At 40.3% G+C, this 20,049-nt stretch overlaps 1 protein-coding gene across 1 annotated transcript in view; it reads left to right on the plus strand.

The window, feature by feature from the left end:
• The first annotated feature begins 2,799 nt into the window (after positions 1 to 2,799).
• The window catches only part of SERPINI1 (serpin family I member 1), a 53,085-nt gene continuing 35,835 nt past the window's right edge, over positions 2,800 to 20,049 (plus strand). The window contains exons 1-5 of the mRNA XM_042458536.1: positions 2,800 to 2,996; positions 3,328 to 3,427; positions 6,047 to 6,302; positions 13,457 to 13,651; positions 16,864 to 17,068. Of these exons, the coding sequence (XP_042314470.1) occupies positions 2,800 to 2,996; positions 3,328 to 3,427; positions 6,047 to 6,302; positions 13,457 to 13,651; positions 16,864 to 17,068 (953 nt within the window). The remainder of the gene's footprint in view (positions 2,997 to 3,327; positions 3,428 to 6,046; positions 6,303 to 13,456; positions 13,652 to 16,863; positions 17,069 to 20,049) is intronic.

A 20,049-nucleotide genomic window follows, 5' to 3' on the forward strand; every position in this document is an offset into this window, starting at 1 on the left:
GTGTCCCAAGGTTAGTTATGCAGTCTTAAAACAAAATATAAATGGTGATGAAAGATCATATAAATGTATATAAAATGGATAAGATGAACAGCCTGTAGAGGGGCAAAAGGTTCAGGTCTGTCAGGTGGAACCAACATTTGATAGATTGTTATATATGTTTTCATTTAGATAGTGATCTGGTAAAAATGGCTAGCATTGCTGCTAAAGAATGTGTTACTTCTAATAATGGCGGGATACATACCTCCATTTTGTAGCGTGGTGGCGGCGGCAGTAGGGTTAGGGAGCGCACACCATTCACACGCTCCCTAACCCTAGTACGTACTAGCCTAACCCTAGTACATACTAGGAGCGAAAAATGGCAGCGTCTGCATGTCCTGGCGCGCTTTTTGCGGGTTCTTTTTGTTCCACAGTGGAGCCGCATGGTTTGGCCGCTGCGGCTCCCTTGCAGAGCAAACCAGGGCGGCAGGAGACCGACCTTTTTCGGCAGTCTGTATCCCGCCAATACTAGTACTACAACAACTATAATAGTAGTCTTTTCTTTTTATGCTACAGCTGTCTTCATTCTCTGTTTCCTTGCATCTTGACTTGACTAAGGACCATGTTGGCTGGGAAATTCTGAGAGTTGTAGTACAATAAATACACACTTTCCAAACTCTGTGCCCTTCATCAGAGACCAGAGGTACATTTTGCTTAGGTTATCTGCATTATGGATATTCAGTATTATAACGCTCTGGTCCAAAACATACTTCAGAAATAATCCAGTTTGAGACTGTTTTAACTGCCTTGGCTCAATGTTAGGAAATGCTGGGAACTGTAGTTTTGTGTAGTTTAGCCTTCTTAATTAGAGAGGTCTGTAAATGCTAAACAGCTGTTATAGTATTTACAGGAACTATCTGTAATTTCCAATAGGCATCTGTTGTGGAGGTATACTTGAGCTACACTGTGTCCTTTTTTTGGTATGTTTTATTTGCCCATGAATTAGGACATAATTTTGACATGAACCATGATGTAAAATACTGCAATTGTAAGCAAAACTCCTGCATTATGGCGCCATTTCCAGAGGATGTTGACAAGTTTAGCAATTGTAGCTATAATGATTATTTCAAACAAAGGAATTTTTGCTTATTAATTGCTCATTAATGCCTGCAGATTTTTTTGTGAGATATTTAATCTTTTGATCAGAAAGCACTGGTGCCACGATAAACTACAATTCCCAGGATTCTCTAGTACTGAGTCAGGGCAGTTAAAGCATTCTCAAACTGAATTATTTCTGCAGTATGTTTGGGGTGTTTTGGCTCATCATGGGCATATTCCCTCCTAAAAGAACAACCCTTTTTATATGTAACCCAGTGGTGCAGCAACATCATTTCTAAGCAATCTGTCTTTATGGTCATTAGGATACATACAATTAGTAGATATGGAATTTATCTAACAAAGTCCAGAGGACATGACTGGAGCCCCAAGAGGACTGGATTCAACCCTAAGGCCTCAAGTTCCCCATTACTGCTTTATTGCAGCCATTGTGACAGAACCACTCAAGTATTTGACAAAGGTTGTAGATGTATTTCACAATGGTTAAAATAAATTTGGTGAAATTGTAACAGGCTCTTGCACTAGAATTGCATTAATAGCACACCAACATGATTAATCCCCCTATACATATGGCAGGTGTTAATCCTATATGAACAGTAACCACTGTTTGGGAAATCTTTGTTGCAGCTCAATGAAATCTGTAAACAGTTGGCATAACTCTTTAAATATTTAATAAAATCACCTGGGAACCTCCCAGGAAAAGCTAGAAATATATGGGTAGATAAGCATCTTTTCATAAAAGCAGTTGATTGTCAGCTGAACCACGGTGCTCCTTTTAGATTTTCAAAGATTCTTTGCCTTGCTTCTTTGTTTTTTGAAAAATGGAAGATGTATGAATAGGAGATGTAGCAGGGGCAAGGCAAGGGTTGAAAGAGCGTAAAGATAAAGAGATTGAAACAGCCAGAATAGTGTTGATTAGATATTGGAAGAATCCTGTAATTCCTTCTAGCAGACAGTGTCTAATTAAAGGCTTAGAAATCTCTTGTATATACAATCTAAGGGATATGGCACATAGCAGAAATAATTTAGAGAAGCAAACAGATTCTTTTCCCCCAGCAAATGCTCTTCTTTTATTACATTTTGGAACTGTCATTTTAATTTAAATAGATTGAATCCTTTTCTATTTACAGATTTCTGCAAGTTTGAAAATGACTATAATAAGGGAGTGGGGAGATTGTAATAAAAAAAAAAACATGAGATAGTAGGTTGAGAGTCATTTTCATCTACCTCGCAGTAGAAATTAGAGCCATTTAGGGGCATAGATACTAACAAATAGGACAGATGGGGTAAAATACAGTATTCCTTCATATTGCATATGCCTCAAGATATGGTGATACGTAGTTTATGTAGTGATGGATTAGAAAAAGTCAATTTACAGTTTTAGTATTTGGCTAGAAGAAAGGTGGACCAGGAATTTTGGAGAGGTCAAGGGGCACAAAAACAGCTTTGGAGAAGTACAAAGACACACTTTGCCCACCATAGGCTCCTAGTTGGGCAGTATGTGAATCAGAACTCTGGACTAGACAGATGTGAGCCATCTGCATTGCAATTGTTGCATTAAATTTAATGGCCAGAATCCCTGTGGGAAGTTACAAATGCATTAGGACAGGGATTGGGACAGGATTCACTGTGTAGCACTGTAATTACAGTGCTACATGGTGAATCCTGTCCCAATCCCTGTTTACCAGACAACGGCCACTGTGATCAATGTGCGGGCTGCTCAAGAAGCAGTTGACTGACATTCCCACCCCCTTCCATGAGGGATCTCTGGTGCAACAGGCAGAATCAGGACCTCCTGTTGCAGTTCACCCTCAAGCTAGAGATCCTTTATGCAAATGGAAGTGTATGACTGTCAACTTCCAAAATAAGAGAACAGACCCCATCAATCATAGTGGCCACCATCAGTAAGTAGGGATTGGGGGACTTCTTTGGTCCTGTTACTGCTTATGGCGACTGTAAGGAGAATCTGTCACAAAGTTTCGTGACAGCATTTATTCTGAGAGTGTTTTCCTTTGCCTTTCCCTGAAGCTGAGAGAGTGTGATTTCCCTAAGTGGGGAAATCACCCAGTGGATTTTCATGGCTGAATGGGGATTCAAACTCTGGTTTTCCATTGTTCTAGTCCAACACTCAAACCACTACACTGTGTTATGTATCCATTAATGAGGATACATAGAGATTATAAATATAAAACAGTCATAAGTGCTCTAGGTTACATATTTGTCACTGCCCAACAGGCTTCTGACCATCATCTGTTTCAACAAAAAACTTTACCTGGCACCCCTAGTGCTCCTGAAACTCTGTTTTTCCATGTTCAGTGTGCGTATGCAGGTTATGGTATGATGCCAAGGAAAACATCTGCCTTTCCTGTGAGATGTAATAAGCTGGTACATTTTCCTTATAATTTTATTTATTTTTAATTTTGTGGGGCCTGGCTAACTGCTACTCCTGCCTTACATTTCCTAACTCAAGCAGGAGGCACCTAAAGGCTTTGGAAATTGACCTGAGAGTGGAGACATACTCTGGGCTTCACCAAGCAAAGGTCTCATTGCCTAATTTCCTTTAACCTCTCTTTACAAATCATAGTAGTATGAGAAGAAGAATCATTCTTCACAAACCCACACCTAACTGCAGTCAGTCAGACTATCCATTCTGCAATCCCCAGGTTGACAAAAGCTTGTAGTGTTATAACCTGAGCAGCTAGACTCATGGGAGATATACCTTAAGTGGTTTCAAAGTAAACACTCATCCTCCAGCAGCTGAGTTAGAGCAAGTTCTATTTTTTAAAATAAGGGAAGGAAAGAGGTTGAGAGAAATATGTAGAACATAGAGCAGAATAAAAACATTGAATGATTGTCTATCTAGCCAAAATCTGAGCCAAGCAAATACATTCCATTCTTGCATTCAGGGAACTGCATCAATTTCTGTGATGGTTCAAATAATGTAAAAATAACGACAGTGAAATCACACTGTTTTTTTAAAAAATTTGGGGCATGACAGAAGCAGAGCTTTGACAAGTTACTGTTTTGTGCAACAACTTTCTGTAAGATTATGGGACTTTTCTAAATTCTGGATAGGAGGATAGAAGATTGACAGAAAACAGAGGGAGTCCTTCCAGTGTATGAGTGTTTAGGAGATTAGCAGGCAGGATGACTATCACTGCCAGGGGAGGTGTAAATCATGGTGGTATTTCCCTTTTTACCAGAGCTAAATAGAGTTTTAACCTTTGATGGATTCACACAAGTTGACTCAGCTATGAAGAGATGTAGACAATTTAAAGTTTTAAAACAGGTGTGTGCAACCTTGGAAATTCTGAGAGCTATTTTCTATTATTTGTTTGGTTGTTTGGTTTGGTTCTGCTCTCAAGCAGTAAGCCCCAAAATAAACTGCAGAGATCTGCGCGGAGCTCCTTGCAAATGCTCCTTCTTGCTCCTGCTACAGACTGGAGTTTTCCACTATTATCATTTTCTCATAGCAACCACAGACTTGCTACAGGCTGCCGTAATCCCTGCCATCAAACTCAGAAATAACTGGAAGCTCATTTGTGGTTTCTCAAGAAGTTTATTTGATAAAACAGAATTGGGCAGGAGATTTGCTTTGTTTTACAAGAAAATTGTTACTCGCTTTTAGATGGTAGAATTCAAAGATCTAGCCATGCTAGTCTGGAAAAGAATTATGCAAAGGGACTGACCTTTGAGACTAACTGAAAGAAAGAAGTTGGTAACGAGCTTTCATAGCCTACTTCCTAAGATGTATGTTTCAAGTAGAGAATCCAGAGACAGACCTATACACTGTTTGCGTGTGAGAATGTCAGTATACTCTCCTTGGCTTTATATGCAGCAGCCTTCTCCCTGCCTTTGTCACCCATTGACCATTGTTAAAACTGAACTTTCCATGTCCACAAGGTTTTGAATTTTAATTGGCATTCTCATATAAGAACAGCTTCTATAGGTCTGTCTCTTCATTCTCCACTCCAAATATGCATCTGAGGAAGTAGGCTGAAGTCTATGAAAGTTCATGCTAATAACTTCTTTCTTTCAATTAGAGGCTGAACAGACTGCTTTCAGCGCCAGATCAGGGCTGTGGCAACTACATACCACAGCCCCAATCTGGCCTTTCCATGGCGCAAAAAGGAGCCACAAAAAGCGGTCTTTTTTGTGCCATGGAAAGGGCACCATAGCTGCTGGTGCCGTGGCTTTTCAGTGCTCCTTTGGTGCTACGTCATCTGGACACAGCACCAGAGGAGTGCCATGATGCTGCACACCATGTGTTGGGGCACGTGACATTATGCCAGCATGGGGAAAGAGTTGGGGCATGTGTTGTGTGGGTGCTATGTCCCCACTCTGCCTCCATGCTGGCCTTTTATGCCAGTCCATACAGCCCCCAAGTCTCAAAGAGGCTACAGGATTGCTTTGCATACTGGTTTTTAGACAGTTATGGAGCAGCTTCAGGTGATACAAAGAAAGTCTTGAATGCTTTGTGTCATGTTGTTTTCACTTGTTTAAAAGGGAAAGGTGAGTTCTGCGCAGCTGCTCATAACCCACACATGAAGCATTTAATAACCCTGCAAAGAGAGAAATCCCTCCCCAAATGGAGCTTCCTAAAGGTTGTCTAAAGTATTGTGTGGCAATCTTTCAAGGTTTTGAGGAAGAGTCATCCCTGTTATAGAGAGTCAGCATGATGTCGTGATTTGATCATTGGACTACAACTCTGGAATCAATCCATCATGGAAATCCACTGAAAACCGCCTTTGAACAAATCTTGCCAAGAAAAAAACTGTGATAGGTCTTCCTTAGGGACATCATAAGTTGGAAACTATTTGAAGCCACACAGCAACAACTTACATATTATAAAATAAGTGAGTTTTTCTCTCAAAATATAAGGTATTGCTGTACTTCATCCCTGGGAAGTCAGTAGGATATTTTCTGTTCTCAGTTTATTTGTTTATTCTGACAGGCCTGTATTCTGACTCTCATTTCAGGGGCAGAATTTACATTCTTGAAGGATCTTTCTGACATGGCAACCACTGAAGATAGCCAGTATATGATGAAGCTTGCAAACTCCCTCTATGTACAGAAGGGATATCACATCAGTGACAAATTTTTACAGCTGATGAAAAAATACTTTAATGCTGAAACTGAAGATGTTGATTTCAATCAGAACATTGCTGTGGCCAGCTACATCAATAGATGGGTGGAAAACCGCACAAACAGTATGTTTCTGCATTTTTAACAGTCCTCCTTTGTTGTCAGTTCTTATCATATTATGCCTTTAAAGATAAATTATCTACATAGAAATAATTAAATGGCAACCTGTTTCTTCTGTGTGCTTTCATTTCCCTTTCTTTCTGCATGATCAATCGATTTCAGCAGTGTCAAGTATCTTTAAATTGCTCACTGCTAAACTTGTCTTTTGCAAGCCAAATTACTTTTCTTCCATATTTGGGAGATAAGTTTAAAACTATTTACATCCTTGTATTAAATCATTTTGTGGAGTGAAGCTTTCAGTGCTGACACTATGACATTGTGGACTCAGAATTGCACTGCCATAATTGCAAGGCATTATAACTGCCCTGACTCGATGCTATGGAATTCTGGGAATTATAGTTTGTTGTGGCACCAGAGTGCTCTGACAGAAAACTTAAAAGTCTTACAAAACTACCACTCCCAGAATTCCATAGCATTGTACCAAGGCAGGTAAAATTATGTCAATCTGATTATTTCTACAGTATGGATGCAGCCTTAAATATTCCTTGTTAGTAAATAGCTTTAACTGGCTTGCTTATACAATGTTCAGGGTTTGCATAAAGAGCTTGTGTGTGCCCACCAGAACTGCTGAATCAAGGTGACAAATTGGTTTAATGTTTCCACAACAAGACCAAAGTACACAACTGGTACTTAAGTACTACTCAGATCAATGACATTGGGAGCCAGCCTGGTGTAATGGTTTGAGTGTTGGACTAGGACTCTGAGAGACCAGAGTTCCAACCCCTGCTCAATTATGGAAACTCACTGGGTGGTCACACTCTCCCAAACTCAAGGCAATGGCAAACCCCCTTTGAACTAATTTGCCAAGAAAACCCCATGATATGAGTTTAGGATCACCATAAGTTGGAAATGACTAAGACACACAACAAGCCTGCTTCACATTTTCTCCATGATCCTGTCTGACTCTCCTCATGTGAATATTTAGCTATCTGCAGTAGCATTTACACCCAGTTTAATTGGCAGGTTTAAAGGCAGCTGTTTAATCAGTTTTTATTTAGTCTGTTGACAAGTCTGTAAACAGTTTTTTTCAACAGACCCTTGATGTCAGCAAATGCATTTTTAGAGAAACAGCAAAAGTTTTGTGGAAGATGTTGCCTAGGTCAGGTGGAAATAAACATCAGCAAGAGTTTCATTTAATTTAGCTTTCTCAATGTTGTTTTCTTCTATTTCAAAATTAGTACTTCTGCACACACAACACAAGTCAGTTGTCTGCAAGACCTTGGAAAATATTACTGCATACTTTTAATGCCTGTTGTTGATGCTTTTGTTACAGGTTTGCCGACCTGCTACAAAGCTGACCTTTCTGTGCAATAGATGCATAGATACAAATTTCTGTGAACTTCCACTGCCTATTTGTGTTTTAATGCACTTGAAAAGCATCTATTATGTTCTGCAGATTTGTACTCGTATAGATAACATTTCTCTATTTTTATGTGTGCAAAGGATGCATGGATGAGTGATTACTTTCTAAACTATGATAAATATGTTGAGCTTTCAACAACCAAATCACTATGATTATTATATAGTTCTGTCATTGAAGTTGAAACATACAGAGTAGCACAAGGAAAAGTTATCTCTGGCTAAAACCATACCATTTAAATCTCAGCAGTAGAAGTGACAGAGATGCAAAGTTAGCATGAGAAGAATGTAAACTGGAGGAATTATTGACATCCAGATACTAGTTCATTTGTGGGTAAGGTCTCAAAGAGTTACACTAAAGAGAAGGGAGGAGGACTGAGTGCTTATTTTAAAGGCAGATAATAGATATCACCATACAGATATCTTGTCTCCAGCACCTGGTTTTGCAGGGTAGCAAGAGGGATTTAAGGGACTGGAGACTTAAGGGTGCTGAAGGTGGCAAAGCTTGAGAAGCAAAGACCATTAAACAGAAAAAGTGCAGAATACAAGTGCTGAGGGAAATGTTGGCGAGGCCACAGAAACAGAGGCGCTGGCTAGACAGGCCCTATGGGGCGCCATCATGACGTGCAAGGGGCAGCGCTTTCAGACGCCCCTCGCCCTTCACACATGACGAAGGCCTCAAAATGGCGGCGCCCTGTACTTACGGGTGCCGCCATTTTGATGTGGCAGACGCCTAGCGTCCGCACATCTTGGCACCCTTGTGACGCCGCAGAACCACACCACAGAAATAACCCACTTTTTGCGGGGGAGTTTGCTGCATGAGGGAGCCGCACAGTTTGTCTGCTGCGGCTCCCTCGCACAGCAAACCAGGACGTCAGGAGACTGCCCTTTTTTGGGTGGTCTGTATCCCACCATAGTTAGATAAAGGTTTATGACCCATACTTTTGGTATTTTCACATGACTCAGATCAGATGGTCAACAACCCTATGTCCACCTACCTGGGTGAAAGCCCACTGAACCTATTCAGGCTTGCTTCAGAGGAAGTTGTGTATAGGTCTGCACAGTTAAAACAATTAAAATACCGATTTCCAATACCAAAACAGAAATAGCAAAGAAAGATGCAATGCTGATCTAAACAAATAAAACAGGTAGGTAATGAATGTATTTATTAGGACCATTTATTTATGTATTTATTTATTTATTTGATTTCTGTGCCACCTTTCTCACAGAAAAGGACCCAAGGTGGCTCACAAATAAAAATTCTAACAAGCATATTACAATAAAACAATTAAAAATATAAGCTAAAAACAATATAAAATTACACACATTAAAACCACAGTACCAACCCCATATAACAAATACCCCATGTACAATTCATCCCATGATTACACATTAAAAGCCTGCCTGAATAAAACCATTTTTGCTTACCAGTGAAAGACAAGCAGGGAGGGGGCCAGCCTAGCTTCTTGTGGAAGGGCATTTCAGAGGACAGGAGCAGCCACCGAGAAGGCTTTCTCTTGTATCCTCAGCAGATGAGCCTGTGATGGTGGTGAGACTGAGAGAAAGCCTTCTCCTGAGGATCTTAGGTGTTTAGCAGTTTCATATAGAGTGATATGTTCTCTCAAATTTATCATATGTTCTCTCAAATAATCTGGACCTAAGCCATGATCAATGATAAATTCACAAAATGTGAAAGGTTTCAAGTTTTCCAGAACTCTTCACCAAAATAGGTGGTTAAAATAATAATAATAATAATAATAATAATAATGAGGGCAGGGGGAAGCATGAAAGATCATGCTTCTCTACCTTCCTCATATTTTTTAATATCTAGTCTGATAAAAGAGTCTAGGAGAACTTGAAAGCTTACTAATAGAGTCATGGAGTTCAAAGGGACCACAAGAGCTAATTGGTCAACCTTCTGCAAATGCAGGAATTCATAGCTAATGCATCTCTGAGAGGTGACCATGTAAATTCTGTTTAAAAGGGATTTTATGAGTTTATAACTGGTCCTAATAAAATTATTAGCCACCTGTGGATTTTGGATTTTTGTAAAACACCAATATGTCTTGATTGGTAAAGTACTGGTTGTGAAACAGGATTCAGGACCAACATGGAGATCTGTAAAGGATGTGATCTTCTGTAGACTAGAAGGTCTCCGGTGCTTGTGTGATTTCACTTGTTTTCTTCAATGGAAGATGTCCAGGGACGTACTATATCTGAGTTTCTCTGACTGTTGCAGCTTGCATTATCCTAAGTAAATTGTAGGGACTTGTTTGTAACAATCTATGAAATCGGATGCATTTTTTTAAATTCATCACCATCAGTGCAGAATTCCAAATTCCAAATTATCATACTGCAAAAGCAAGCAAAGCCATTCCCAGTTGTCATCACTAGGTGAGAGACGATGTATTCCGATTGGAGTGACGTATTTAGGAATGTGGGCACGGCAGCTGCTACACTTGGCTAACAAGCCTCTCATGACTTGAACAGATACAAGATGTCTCTTCCTTTCCTTGAGCAAATGTCAGCGGGATAGATGCTGAGATGTTTACTCTATTCATTACTCAGCTGTTATCCTTATAGCTTGTGGGATGTTGCCTTGGTAAAATAGAGTAATAAAATCATGTGTCTGTGGCAACCTGCCCATTGCATGTCCAGCCAGTAGCATCCATGTTGCCCTGCATTATTATTCTCTGTGTTATTGTTGTTCTGTATATCTTACATCAAATTTGTTTTCAAATTCTTTGAAGATGGGAGATCTCAGTAGAATGACTCATCATAAGACAGAGGGCTGTTGCCTGACAGATACTAAGGTTGTGGTTAACATCATGCTAATGAAAAGCATACAAAAGGTGTGATCTTTCTGATTGTAGTTGTGAAACTAAAACCAATAAACACTTAACAACTGATTCCTAAGCCTAGTGAAGTCCTAATCAATTGTGAACTGTCTTGTGCAACTGAATTAAAGTGCTGGATTTGGCTAATACCTGGGTTTCCACAAATAGAAAATTTTCTCATCCTCCTCTAGTTCTTTTTCTCCATCTTATTTCTTTGCATGTAATTTACCACAGGATACAGCCATAGCCACAGTCTACTGTCAGAGTAAAGTTGTAGTCTCCAAAAAAATTGTTTTAGCCAGTGCTGTCTTATATTCTCTCCCCAAATCTCCTTACTTTCCAATACTCACCTTCTCTTAGAATACGTCTTCTCTTATTTTAACCTTCCATGTCCCTTCCTTCAGTCTATTTATTATAATCCCCATTACCACTTACAGTCGGCCTTTTTCTTATACACGGATATTTTATACACGGATTCAAGCATACACGGTTTGAAAATGTTCCAAAAAAGTATAAATTTACCTTGATTTTCCATTTTTTATAAGGGACACCATTTTGCTATGTCATTATATTCAATGGGACTTGAGCATACACGGATTTTGTTATACACGGGAGATCTTGGAACCAAACCCCAGCGTATAACAAGGGTCCACTGTACTCACACCTTTGTATCAAAATACTTAAACTTTAGATCAGACTTCCTTTCTGTCGGTACTGATCTAAATGTAGTTGTCCTTAGTTATTATATATATGTTTTCCCCTATAAAAATAATGAAGTAAAATGCCAGATCAAAATAAAGAAAAAGAAAAGAAGGAAAGAAAGAGAGAAAATAATAGAATACAACATATACTACATAAGCTACAATGTAATGACTTCCTTCTCCTTTCAGGTTTACTAATACAGTTGGACCTCCATATTTGCAGCCTTGACTTTTGCAGATTTGATTATTCACAGATTTGATTAATATGCTATCTTCAGGAATTTCTAGGCCCTCCTTCTGCCAGAAGTCCTGCTGGAGGACCTGGAGATTCCAAGAAAGAACACTCCTCTAGGGATTAGTAGGTCCTCTAGCACAATTCTGTGGTCAATGTCTAGCTGATGTTGACTGCATACTTGTGCAGGAGGACCTAGAGATTCGTAGACAGGAGTACTATCAGGTTAAAGAAAAGACAGTGCTTTTTTTATTTGCGGTATTTTCACTTTCACAGAGGTCCTGTGTCCCTAACCCCAGCAAATGGGAGGGCCCACTGCATATTCTTTATGCTTCTTCTATATATCAGTATTAATTCCTTGCTATCCCAGAAATTCAATATTCCTATTTATAGTGGTCCATTACAGTTAGTAAAAATTACAATCATAATTCTAATTATTTTAATTATATATATTAATTATAATAAATGTTATCAGTATTTCCGGATTCTTTTATTACTATATTTTACTGTTTTTATGCAACCTAATCTTATACCTAAAAGTATCCTTTTTCCAACAATCTCCTCTAATCTCTAAAGTTTATTGTTGCCATTTCACCCTATTTCTCTTTCCAGAAGGTCATAATATAATTCCAATCTTCTCTATGTTGTTTCATTGTCTTATCTCTGAGCAGAGTCATTAAATTATCCATTTCTGACAACCTTAATGACCATTCATCTATTGTTGAGACTTCATTATTCTTCCATTTCCTAGCATAACTATCCCAGCCACAGTAACCACATAAAGTATAATTTCCCCATGTTTTCCCGCTAGTTGTTCTGTTTAAACAGTGTAAAATATTCAATTAGTACAACTGTGGGACCAATGGACATTAAATCCTTAGTGTGTCTATTATTTTAAAGTGTGTCTTTTCAGAATTTCCTCACCTTAGAACATTGCCATCACATGTGAAAGAAGGTGGCATTGTTCTCTCCACATATCCAGCAATTTTTTTGGTGTTTTGATAAATCTTAGTAGCTTTGCTGGTGTCAGGTTGTCACTTCCAAAGGGATGTTGTGGAACAATGTGGTTTAGGCTAACCAACTCCTCTACCTATAATCTGTTCTGATATAGGCACAAAACACTCAGGCCGTTCTTCCTACTATCCTTGTTGATACTCATGGCTATGTGGGCTCAGCACTGGGCTTCTCAATCTTAGCTCTACTAATTTAATGGTCCATGATGTTATCAGAGGCTTTAAACAGTGGGTTTGAGCAAGTGAATGAGAGTATGAGAGTTTAAAGGTTACTGAAGTGAGAATGTTGAAAGGTTAGAGGTAAAGATAAATGAGAGGAGATCAGAGGGGGAAGAGAGGAAGGGAGAAAAGAAAGGGAAAAGAAGTAAGAAGAAAGTAATAATAGAGAAGGAAAGAAGGAAAGGTAGTAAGTTGAGGGGTTGAGAAAGAATGAAATAGTGGAAGACCATCATTAAACAGGCAAGGACAACTTAAGGTTGAAGAGTTAAAGTTGAGTAAGTAAGGAATGATATATTTACGTATGTAAATTATGATGGAACCCTCTTGAATAATGGATGGTAATATATTTTATCATTCTTTATAATTCCTTTGTATGATTTTAAATGATTCAATAATAATTATTTTTTGAAAAAGAGGCTTTAAACGGCAATTAGATCTTTAGTTGATTACTTTAGGCTATGTTTTGTTGTGTTGTGACAATGGTGATACTTCAGAAAATGATCGACCCATGTAATTATTCATTCTGTGGCTTGATCTGCCTACATTAGTTTCTTTCTTCAGCCAGATTCTTGACAGTTTAATGTGTGGATTTGAAGAGGAACTTCTCAACTGAAAATTATATATTACTTTTAAGTTGTTTTTGTTTTCTTTCATTTTTCAATGTAGGCAAGCTTTACTTTAAATGTTCAATTAGACATGCCAGTTGATGTGCTCCTTCTCTTTCCTTTCATCTGACAGACATGATCAAAGATTTTGTGTCAGCAAGGGACTTCGGTGCTCTTACTCACTTGGCTCTCATCAATGCAATTTACTTTAAGGGAAATTGGAAGTCTCAGTTCAGACCAGAAAACACAAGAACATTCTCCTTCACTAAAGATGATGAAAGTGAAGTGCAAATTCCAATGATGTATCAGCAGGGAGAATTTTATTATGGTAAGCAAAGGAGCCCATACATTCTTTCTAACTGGCTAACTACAGACTAGGTGTTGGGGCAGGGGTATTCACTACTACACACTATTATTCTCTTAACACTTTATGCCAATTCATACATGATATTAGGAACAATTCCTGCCCAGTTCCCTTGGGAATAAATGGGAAATCCTGTTCACATTAATGGAACTGGCAAGAAGTTGTTTTCTAATGGGATCTTCTCATGCTCCTTGGCCCAGTCATACTGTTTTCATTAAAGCAGCAATGTGTCTAAAGACTGTTATACACTACTCAGTTATAGCACTATGATTCCACTGTAACTGCTGTGGTTCCATCCTGTGGAATCCTAGAATTTGCAGTCTATGGAGTGACATTAAGAATTTGCAGCCAAAGAGCTCTACTGCCTCACCAGCTGCAAACTAGAAACCCTGGGATACCATAGAAATGTTGTCATGGCAATTAAAGTGGAATAGAGCACTATAATTGCATAGTGTGAAAGGCCCAAAAGACTTGAACCTTGCTTCTTCCTGGACTCAGTAAATGACCTTAGACAAGCCATTGTCTCTCATAATTGTATATGTTATGATGTATTGTATTGATGTTATTAATATGTTGTTCACCGCCCTGATCGTTGGAAGGGCGGTATACAAATAAAATTTTTATTATTATTATTATTTATTTATCTTCAGTATGGTGAGCAATAGCAGCCTGTAAGTCCATTTCTGTAGGGGGAAGCATAAGGACCACCCCCCCTTCAGCTCTTTTATACAGCTCTCCAGCCTCCATCCCTCTGTCAGGATTGGGGGGCCACCAACAAGAAAGCTTCAGAAAGAGCAGCCAAGGGAGGAATGTCTGTAAATCCAGAAGTGGATGCACTTCCCCATAGCAACAGTTTCATCAGCCACCCTGATGGTGTAGGTTAAGACTGATTTCTCTCTGTACAAGTTGCTGTTAGGCTTATATTTAAATAATGTACAGTAAGCACAGTGTAGTTGTTAGAGTGGTGGACTAAAACTCTTGGAGATCAACGTTCAAATCCCCACTCAGCCTTGGAAACACAGTGGGGAACCTTGGGCAAGTCACCCTCTCTCAACCTTGCATGAAGGCAGTGGCAAACTCTGAATACACCTTATCAAGAAAACTCTATTATAGTTTCACCATCAGTTGCAGTGGACATGAAGGCACATAGCAACAACCTGTGAAACACTTTGGACTGTTGAAAGCATTATGTGTCTGTTTCATATTATAAATAATATCATCATCTGCCTTTCACTTGTCACTCAAGGAGCCAAAAACAGCAATTCCAGTAAGCCTTTCATCTAGGGACAAGTTAAAATCAGACCTGTTCAATTTTAGAGACGACCTTACATGTTTCCTTAATACCACTTTCAGGTTCAGGTGCTTTAAGGTACAGAAGGAAACTGTTGGACCTCTACTCTGACATGGAATATATTGTTTGGATTCAGCCAGCATAAAAAGCCAGTTTGCTTTAATATCTGAACTAGGGGCTGAAAGACTATTTGAAGACTTGAAGGGGAGGGGAATGAAAAGGAGGCTTTTTGAGATTGGAAAAAACTCAGTGAGACAATTCCGGAAGCTCTTTTTCTGTTTTCTTCAAATAGATGCAAAGGACTGTCCAGCCCCCACATTTTCTGTTTTCCTGCTCCCCCAACAAGACCATGTAATGGCTGGGAGAAGGGGAAGGCTGAGGGTCTTGTTTGGTTGTGTTCCAATAGCTCATGCATTGTGCAGCAAACATCCTCCAGGATCGTCCTCATGTCCTCCAGAAGTCCCAGCAAATAATGTCATCTCTGTGCACCAGTTATCAGAACATAGCCAGACAATAATTCTCAGCTTACTCCTACTCTCTCCACAGGTACCACCTGGCTACATCTGGGTGAGCTGGAAAACAGTGATTGTATGTTTATGTATGTATGGGGGGGTTGGAGTTCCTCTCCCCTGTGAGAACATATTTGAAAACTGCACTGTTTTCAAAGATGTTCTCACAGCAGGGAGATAAAGGATTAAATTATTTATTATTCTTCTCTGCAGGGGAGAACAATAATCAAAATCACATTCATCATCTGAACACAAGCTTGCCCTCAAACTGTGGTTTATTTCAGGCTGATCAACTAAGATCTATAATCTATCTGAAGCTGTAGTTTTTGTGGGTTTTTCAGGCTATGAGGCAGTGTTATAGAAGAGTTTATTCCTGACATTTTGCCAGCAGCTGTGGCTGCCATCTTTAGAGAGGATGCTGGCTGTAAAAGCCTTCAACTTGATAGCTGAAGCTGGTTTGCAAACCAGATTCATACTAGCTGTAGTCTGCTATTTAATGTCTGAATTCACAGGCCATTGGCAAGCCACAGTTTAGAACCATTACTGCACTTCAAGAGACAGCTGCACCATGGAAGGTAGTAGTGAACTCAAAAAGTTCTGAAATGATCATCACAATAACAAAAAACAGAATAGGAAATGTATACCATGGTTTCCTGTTATATATCTGATCTGGACATAGAAACCATGGAAACCATTCACAAACCAGGGTGGTGGAAGTCTCTTCCAATGGAAAGGCCAAATTCAGAGAAAGTCTCAGATGCTACAATGGCATGGCAAAAGGTAAAATAATGGGACCAGAAATAACTGCCTATTTTAGCTTTAAGGTATTACTACCAGTAAGATGCATTTTGGTCTTTTATAATGCTTTTTAAAAAAAAATTGTACAAAAGCTGAAGAATGATGGTGTCATAGAGCAGGAGGTGAGACATCACAGGGGCAGATTGGGGCCCAGGCCTAAAGTTCCCTATCTATGGAATATATAATGGTTGCATATTATGTGTGAACACAGCCATCGGGTTAAAAGACTCCTTGACAGAAGGAGTCTGTGAAGGAGAAAGCTTTTCAAATACCATGGTAACACATATTCATATTGTTGAGTGTGTTTTTTGCCCCCCAAAAGAAAACAGGTCACAAGAAATATAACTTAAGTATCATGCATCATGAAAAGAGTGCAAAAATAGGTATCCAGGGATTTAAATATTGATTTTCTTATTGCAAGGCAATATGATCCAGAATAATGAAGAAATTGCTTGGTTTTGGTCTTGATATCTTTTTGTAATCTGGTTTAAACTAGCCTATTATTGATGGGGAAAGCAGCATGTGAATTTAAGCACAGATTTAAAATACATAATAAAAATAAACTGTTTTTCTTTTAGGGGAATTCAGTGATGGCTCCAATGAAGCAGGAGGCATCTATCAAGTTCTGGAAATACCCTACGAGGGGGATGAGATCAGTATGATGATCATTCTTTCCAGGCAAGAAGTTCCTTTAGCCACCCTGGAACCTCTGGTCAAAGCCCAGTTGATTGAGGAATGGGCAAGTTCTGTGAAGAAACAGAAGGTGGAGGTGTACCTCCCCAGGTGAGAATGGTTTCCCAGCTTCTTCTTCGGGAAGCTGGATAATATACGAATGGGATGAGAATCTATGGTCTGAGAGAGTCTGATACTGGAATTCAAGTTCTTTTTTGATCCTTGATTTCTTTGGGTAGCCTTTGGAAAGCTTTGATCTCCATATCCCCTATGTAAAATGGAAGCATTAACTTTCTTTTTTGAAGACTTCATGAGGATTAAGAGCAAAGTTGTGGGGAAAGTATTGACTGCAAAATTTGGTACAGAAATCATCCTTGACAGCTGCAATCTATTTTGCAATGTTCAGAGTCCATGTAAGCCTTTTAGAAAGCCTTTTAGATGGTGAACCTTTTAGAAATCGAGTGCCCAAACTCAGTGGCATTCCTGCACTAGGTGTCGCTGGGGGCAGGACTTTCATGGGGCAGGACTTTCAGGAGTGGAACTTCCACCTTTGGGGGCAGGACTTCTGGAGGCAGGACTTCTGCCTTCCAGAGGTGGGACTTCCAAGGGAAAACCCAAGGCACACTCTCTCACCCTCAGGCTAGCAATAGCAAACCCCCCTCTTATAAAACTTGCCAGGAAAACTCCATGATAATTTCTCCTTATGGTTTCCATAAGTGGAAACAACTTGAAGACACACACACATAAGTCACAGTCTCTCAGCCTCACAGCATGGCAATGGAAATCCCCCTCTAAACTTTGCCCCATGATAGTTTACTTTAGAGTTGCCAGGAACCGGCACTCAGAAGGGAGGGAGGTGCTCTTGGCCCATAAGTTGGAAACAACTTAGAAGCAACAACAACAACAACCATAATAAAGCACAGAAGGTACAGCACAAGACAAGAACAAGAACAAAGAGAGCCAGCAGTCTGAGCATGAAACTCTAGAGACCAGGGCTCAAAACCCAGTGGGAGACCTTGGGCAAGTCACAGTTTCTCAGCCTCAGGGGAAGACAGTGGCAACCTCCTCTGAACAAACCTTGCCAAAACAAACCCATGATAAGTTCCCCTTAAGGTCACCATGAAACCAGTGGGTGACCTTGAGTAAGTCACATTCTTTCAATCTCAGAGGAAGGCAATGGCAACTTCCTCTGAACAAACCTTGCCAAAACAAACCTATGATAAGTTCTTCTTAAGGTTGCCATGAAACCTTGATGTAACCTTAATGTATCCTTAGCTGTCCTTTAGTTTAGACTTCTGGCCCACTAAGATGGCAGTTTGCTGCCCTTCCCCCTCCCCCCGAAGCCTGCCGTGCCACTGTCACCACAGTGGGTGAAAGGGGGGTGCCTCTTCTTCCTCCTCCCTCCTCTTCCTGTGTATGCTTTTCCCTCCTCGTCCTCCTCGTCCTCCTTTTATCCTTTGGTGTTCTTCCTCTTCCTCCCTCTGCATGCCCCCCACTGCCACCATTGGTACCCTCCTCCTTCCTTCCTTCCTCTTCCTCCTCCCCCTTCTCCATGCCCCTCTCACTGCTGTTTCCCTCCTCCTTCTTTCTTCCACTTCCTACCTTCCTCTTACTTGTCCTTCTCCATGCCCCCCCCCCACACTGCCATCACTGGTTCCCTCCTCCTCCCCCCTTCCTTTTCCTCTTCCTTCTCCTCCTTCATGACCCCCACCACCAACAAACCTTGCCAAGAAACCCCCATGATAAGTTTGACATAAGATCACCATAACTTGGAAACAACTTGTAGGCGCACAGTGACAAACTACAGTTCCCAGAACCCCAATTGCAAGATGTGTGATTTCCAGCTACTAGGCAGCTCCTTGCAGCCCCATTGTCCCTGGGAAAACTGGGCCGAGACAAGAAGCCAGGCCACATGTGTACACATGCGCTCATTCACAAACCGCCCCACACCCCACCCCTTCCACTGTTGGCTGCCATGCCCTCACAGACCAAAACACCTGGAGGGCCAGAGTTTGGACATCACTGGTCTAAGCTTTTGGGAGACCTTTCATAGGATGCCATAGAGCCACATAGCAAACATAAGGTTCTTTTAGAAACCAGACACTTCTGTTTGAACACCCAGCAACAGGAAGGCTCTTTGATCTCCACTAGTTTGCTCTACATACCAGCACTTTATGCTGGCCTGTAGACAGAGCCATGGTGCAGCATCCACACGGTGGATGTTGTGATTCCGCCCCATCACATCATGATGCCACACACCGTTCCAGATGGCGCATGCCATTATGGCATGGCCCTGGCGCTGCATCCAGATGATGCAAAGGGCATCACAAAGCCGCGTTGCGGCAGCTATGATGCCCTTTAGAGGGCACAAAAGTGGGCGGTTTTCACAGCTCCTTTTTGTGCTCTCTAGAGGCCAGATCGGTGCCATGGCATGCAGTTGCTGTGGCACCGATCCGGCCAGTAAAGGGGCAGCTGGATGCCACCCATCTGTCCAGCCCCTTTGTCACCATTATGTGATTATCGATAAGCTGAACCTTATCTTGAAGTGTCAATTCCATAGCTATATATTGCTATATACTTGAGGCAGCCTTGTGGCAAGGAGTTCCACCATAGACTCAGGTTTCAACTACACTACAGAATTAATGCAGTTTGACACCATTTCATCTGTCATAGCTCCATTCTATGGAATCCTGGGATCTGTAGTTTGTTATGAGAAATCTCAGATTTCCATAGCATAGATTCATGGCAGTTAAAGCAGTTTAAAACTGTATTAATTCTGCAGTGTAAATGCAGCCTCGGAATTTCTACAAAGGAATTTAGGATGGGAAATCAATGCATTTTCCTCCCCTAAAATCTGTATTCCCACAAAAGGGAATAGAACTCATTTTCCTCACTATTTCTTTTGCAAGCCTTAGGGTTTTATCAGTTCTGTTGATACTTCCCTCTTGTGTTTGGATGGAGCTGTTTTACTTATATAAGGATCTGCACTTGAATTTAATTTGCTGTTGATTTATTCATTCATTCATGCATTCTTCTTCTGGTTTGTTACCTTTAAACTAGACTTGGAATATACACAGAGAATACCTTCAAAT

The sequence above is a fragment of the Sceloporus undulatus genome, chromosome 3 (genome assembly GCF_019175285.1).
Source record: "Sceloporus undulatus isolate JIND9_A2432 ecotype Alabama chromosome 3, SceUnd_v1.1, whole genome shotgun sequence".
Lineage (NCBI taxonomy): Eukaryota > Metazoa > Chordata > Lepidosauria > Squamata > Phrynosomatidae > Sceloporus > Sceloporus undulatus.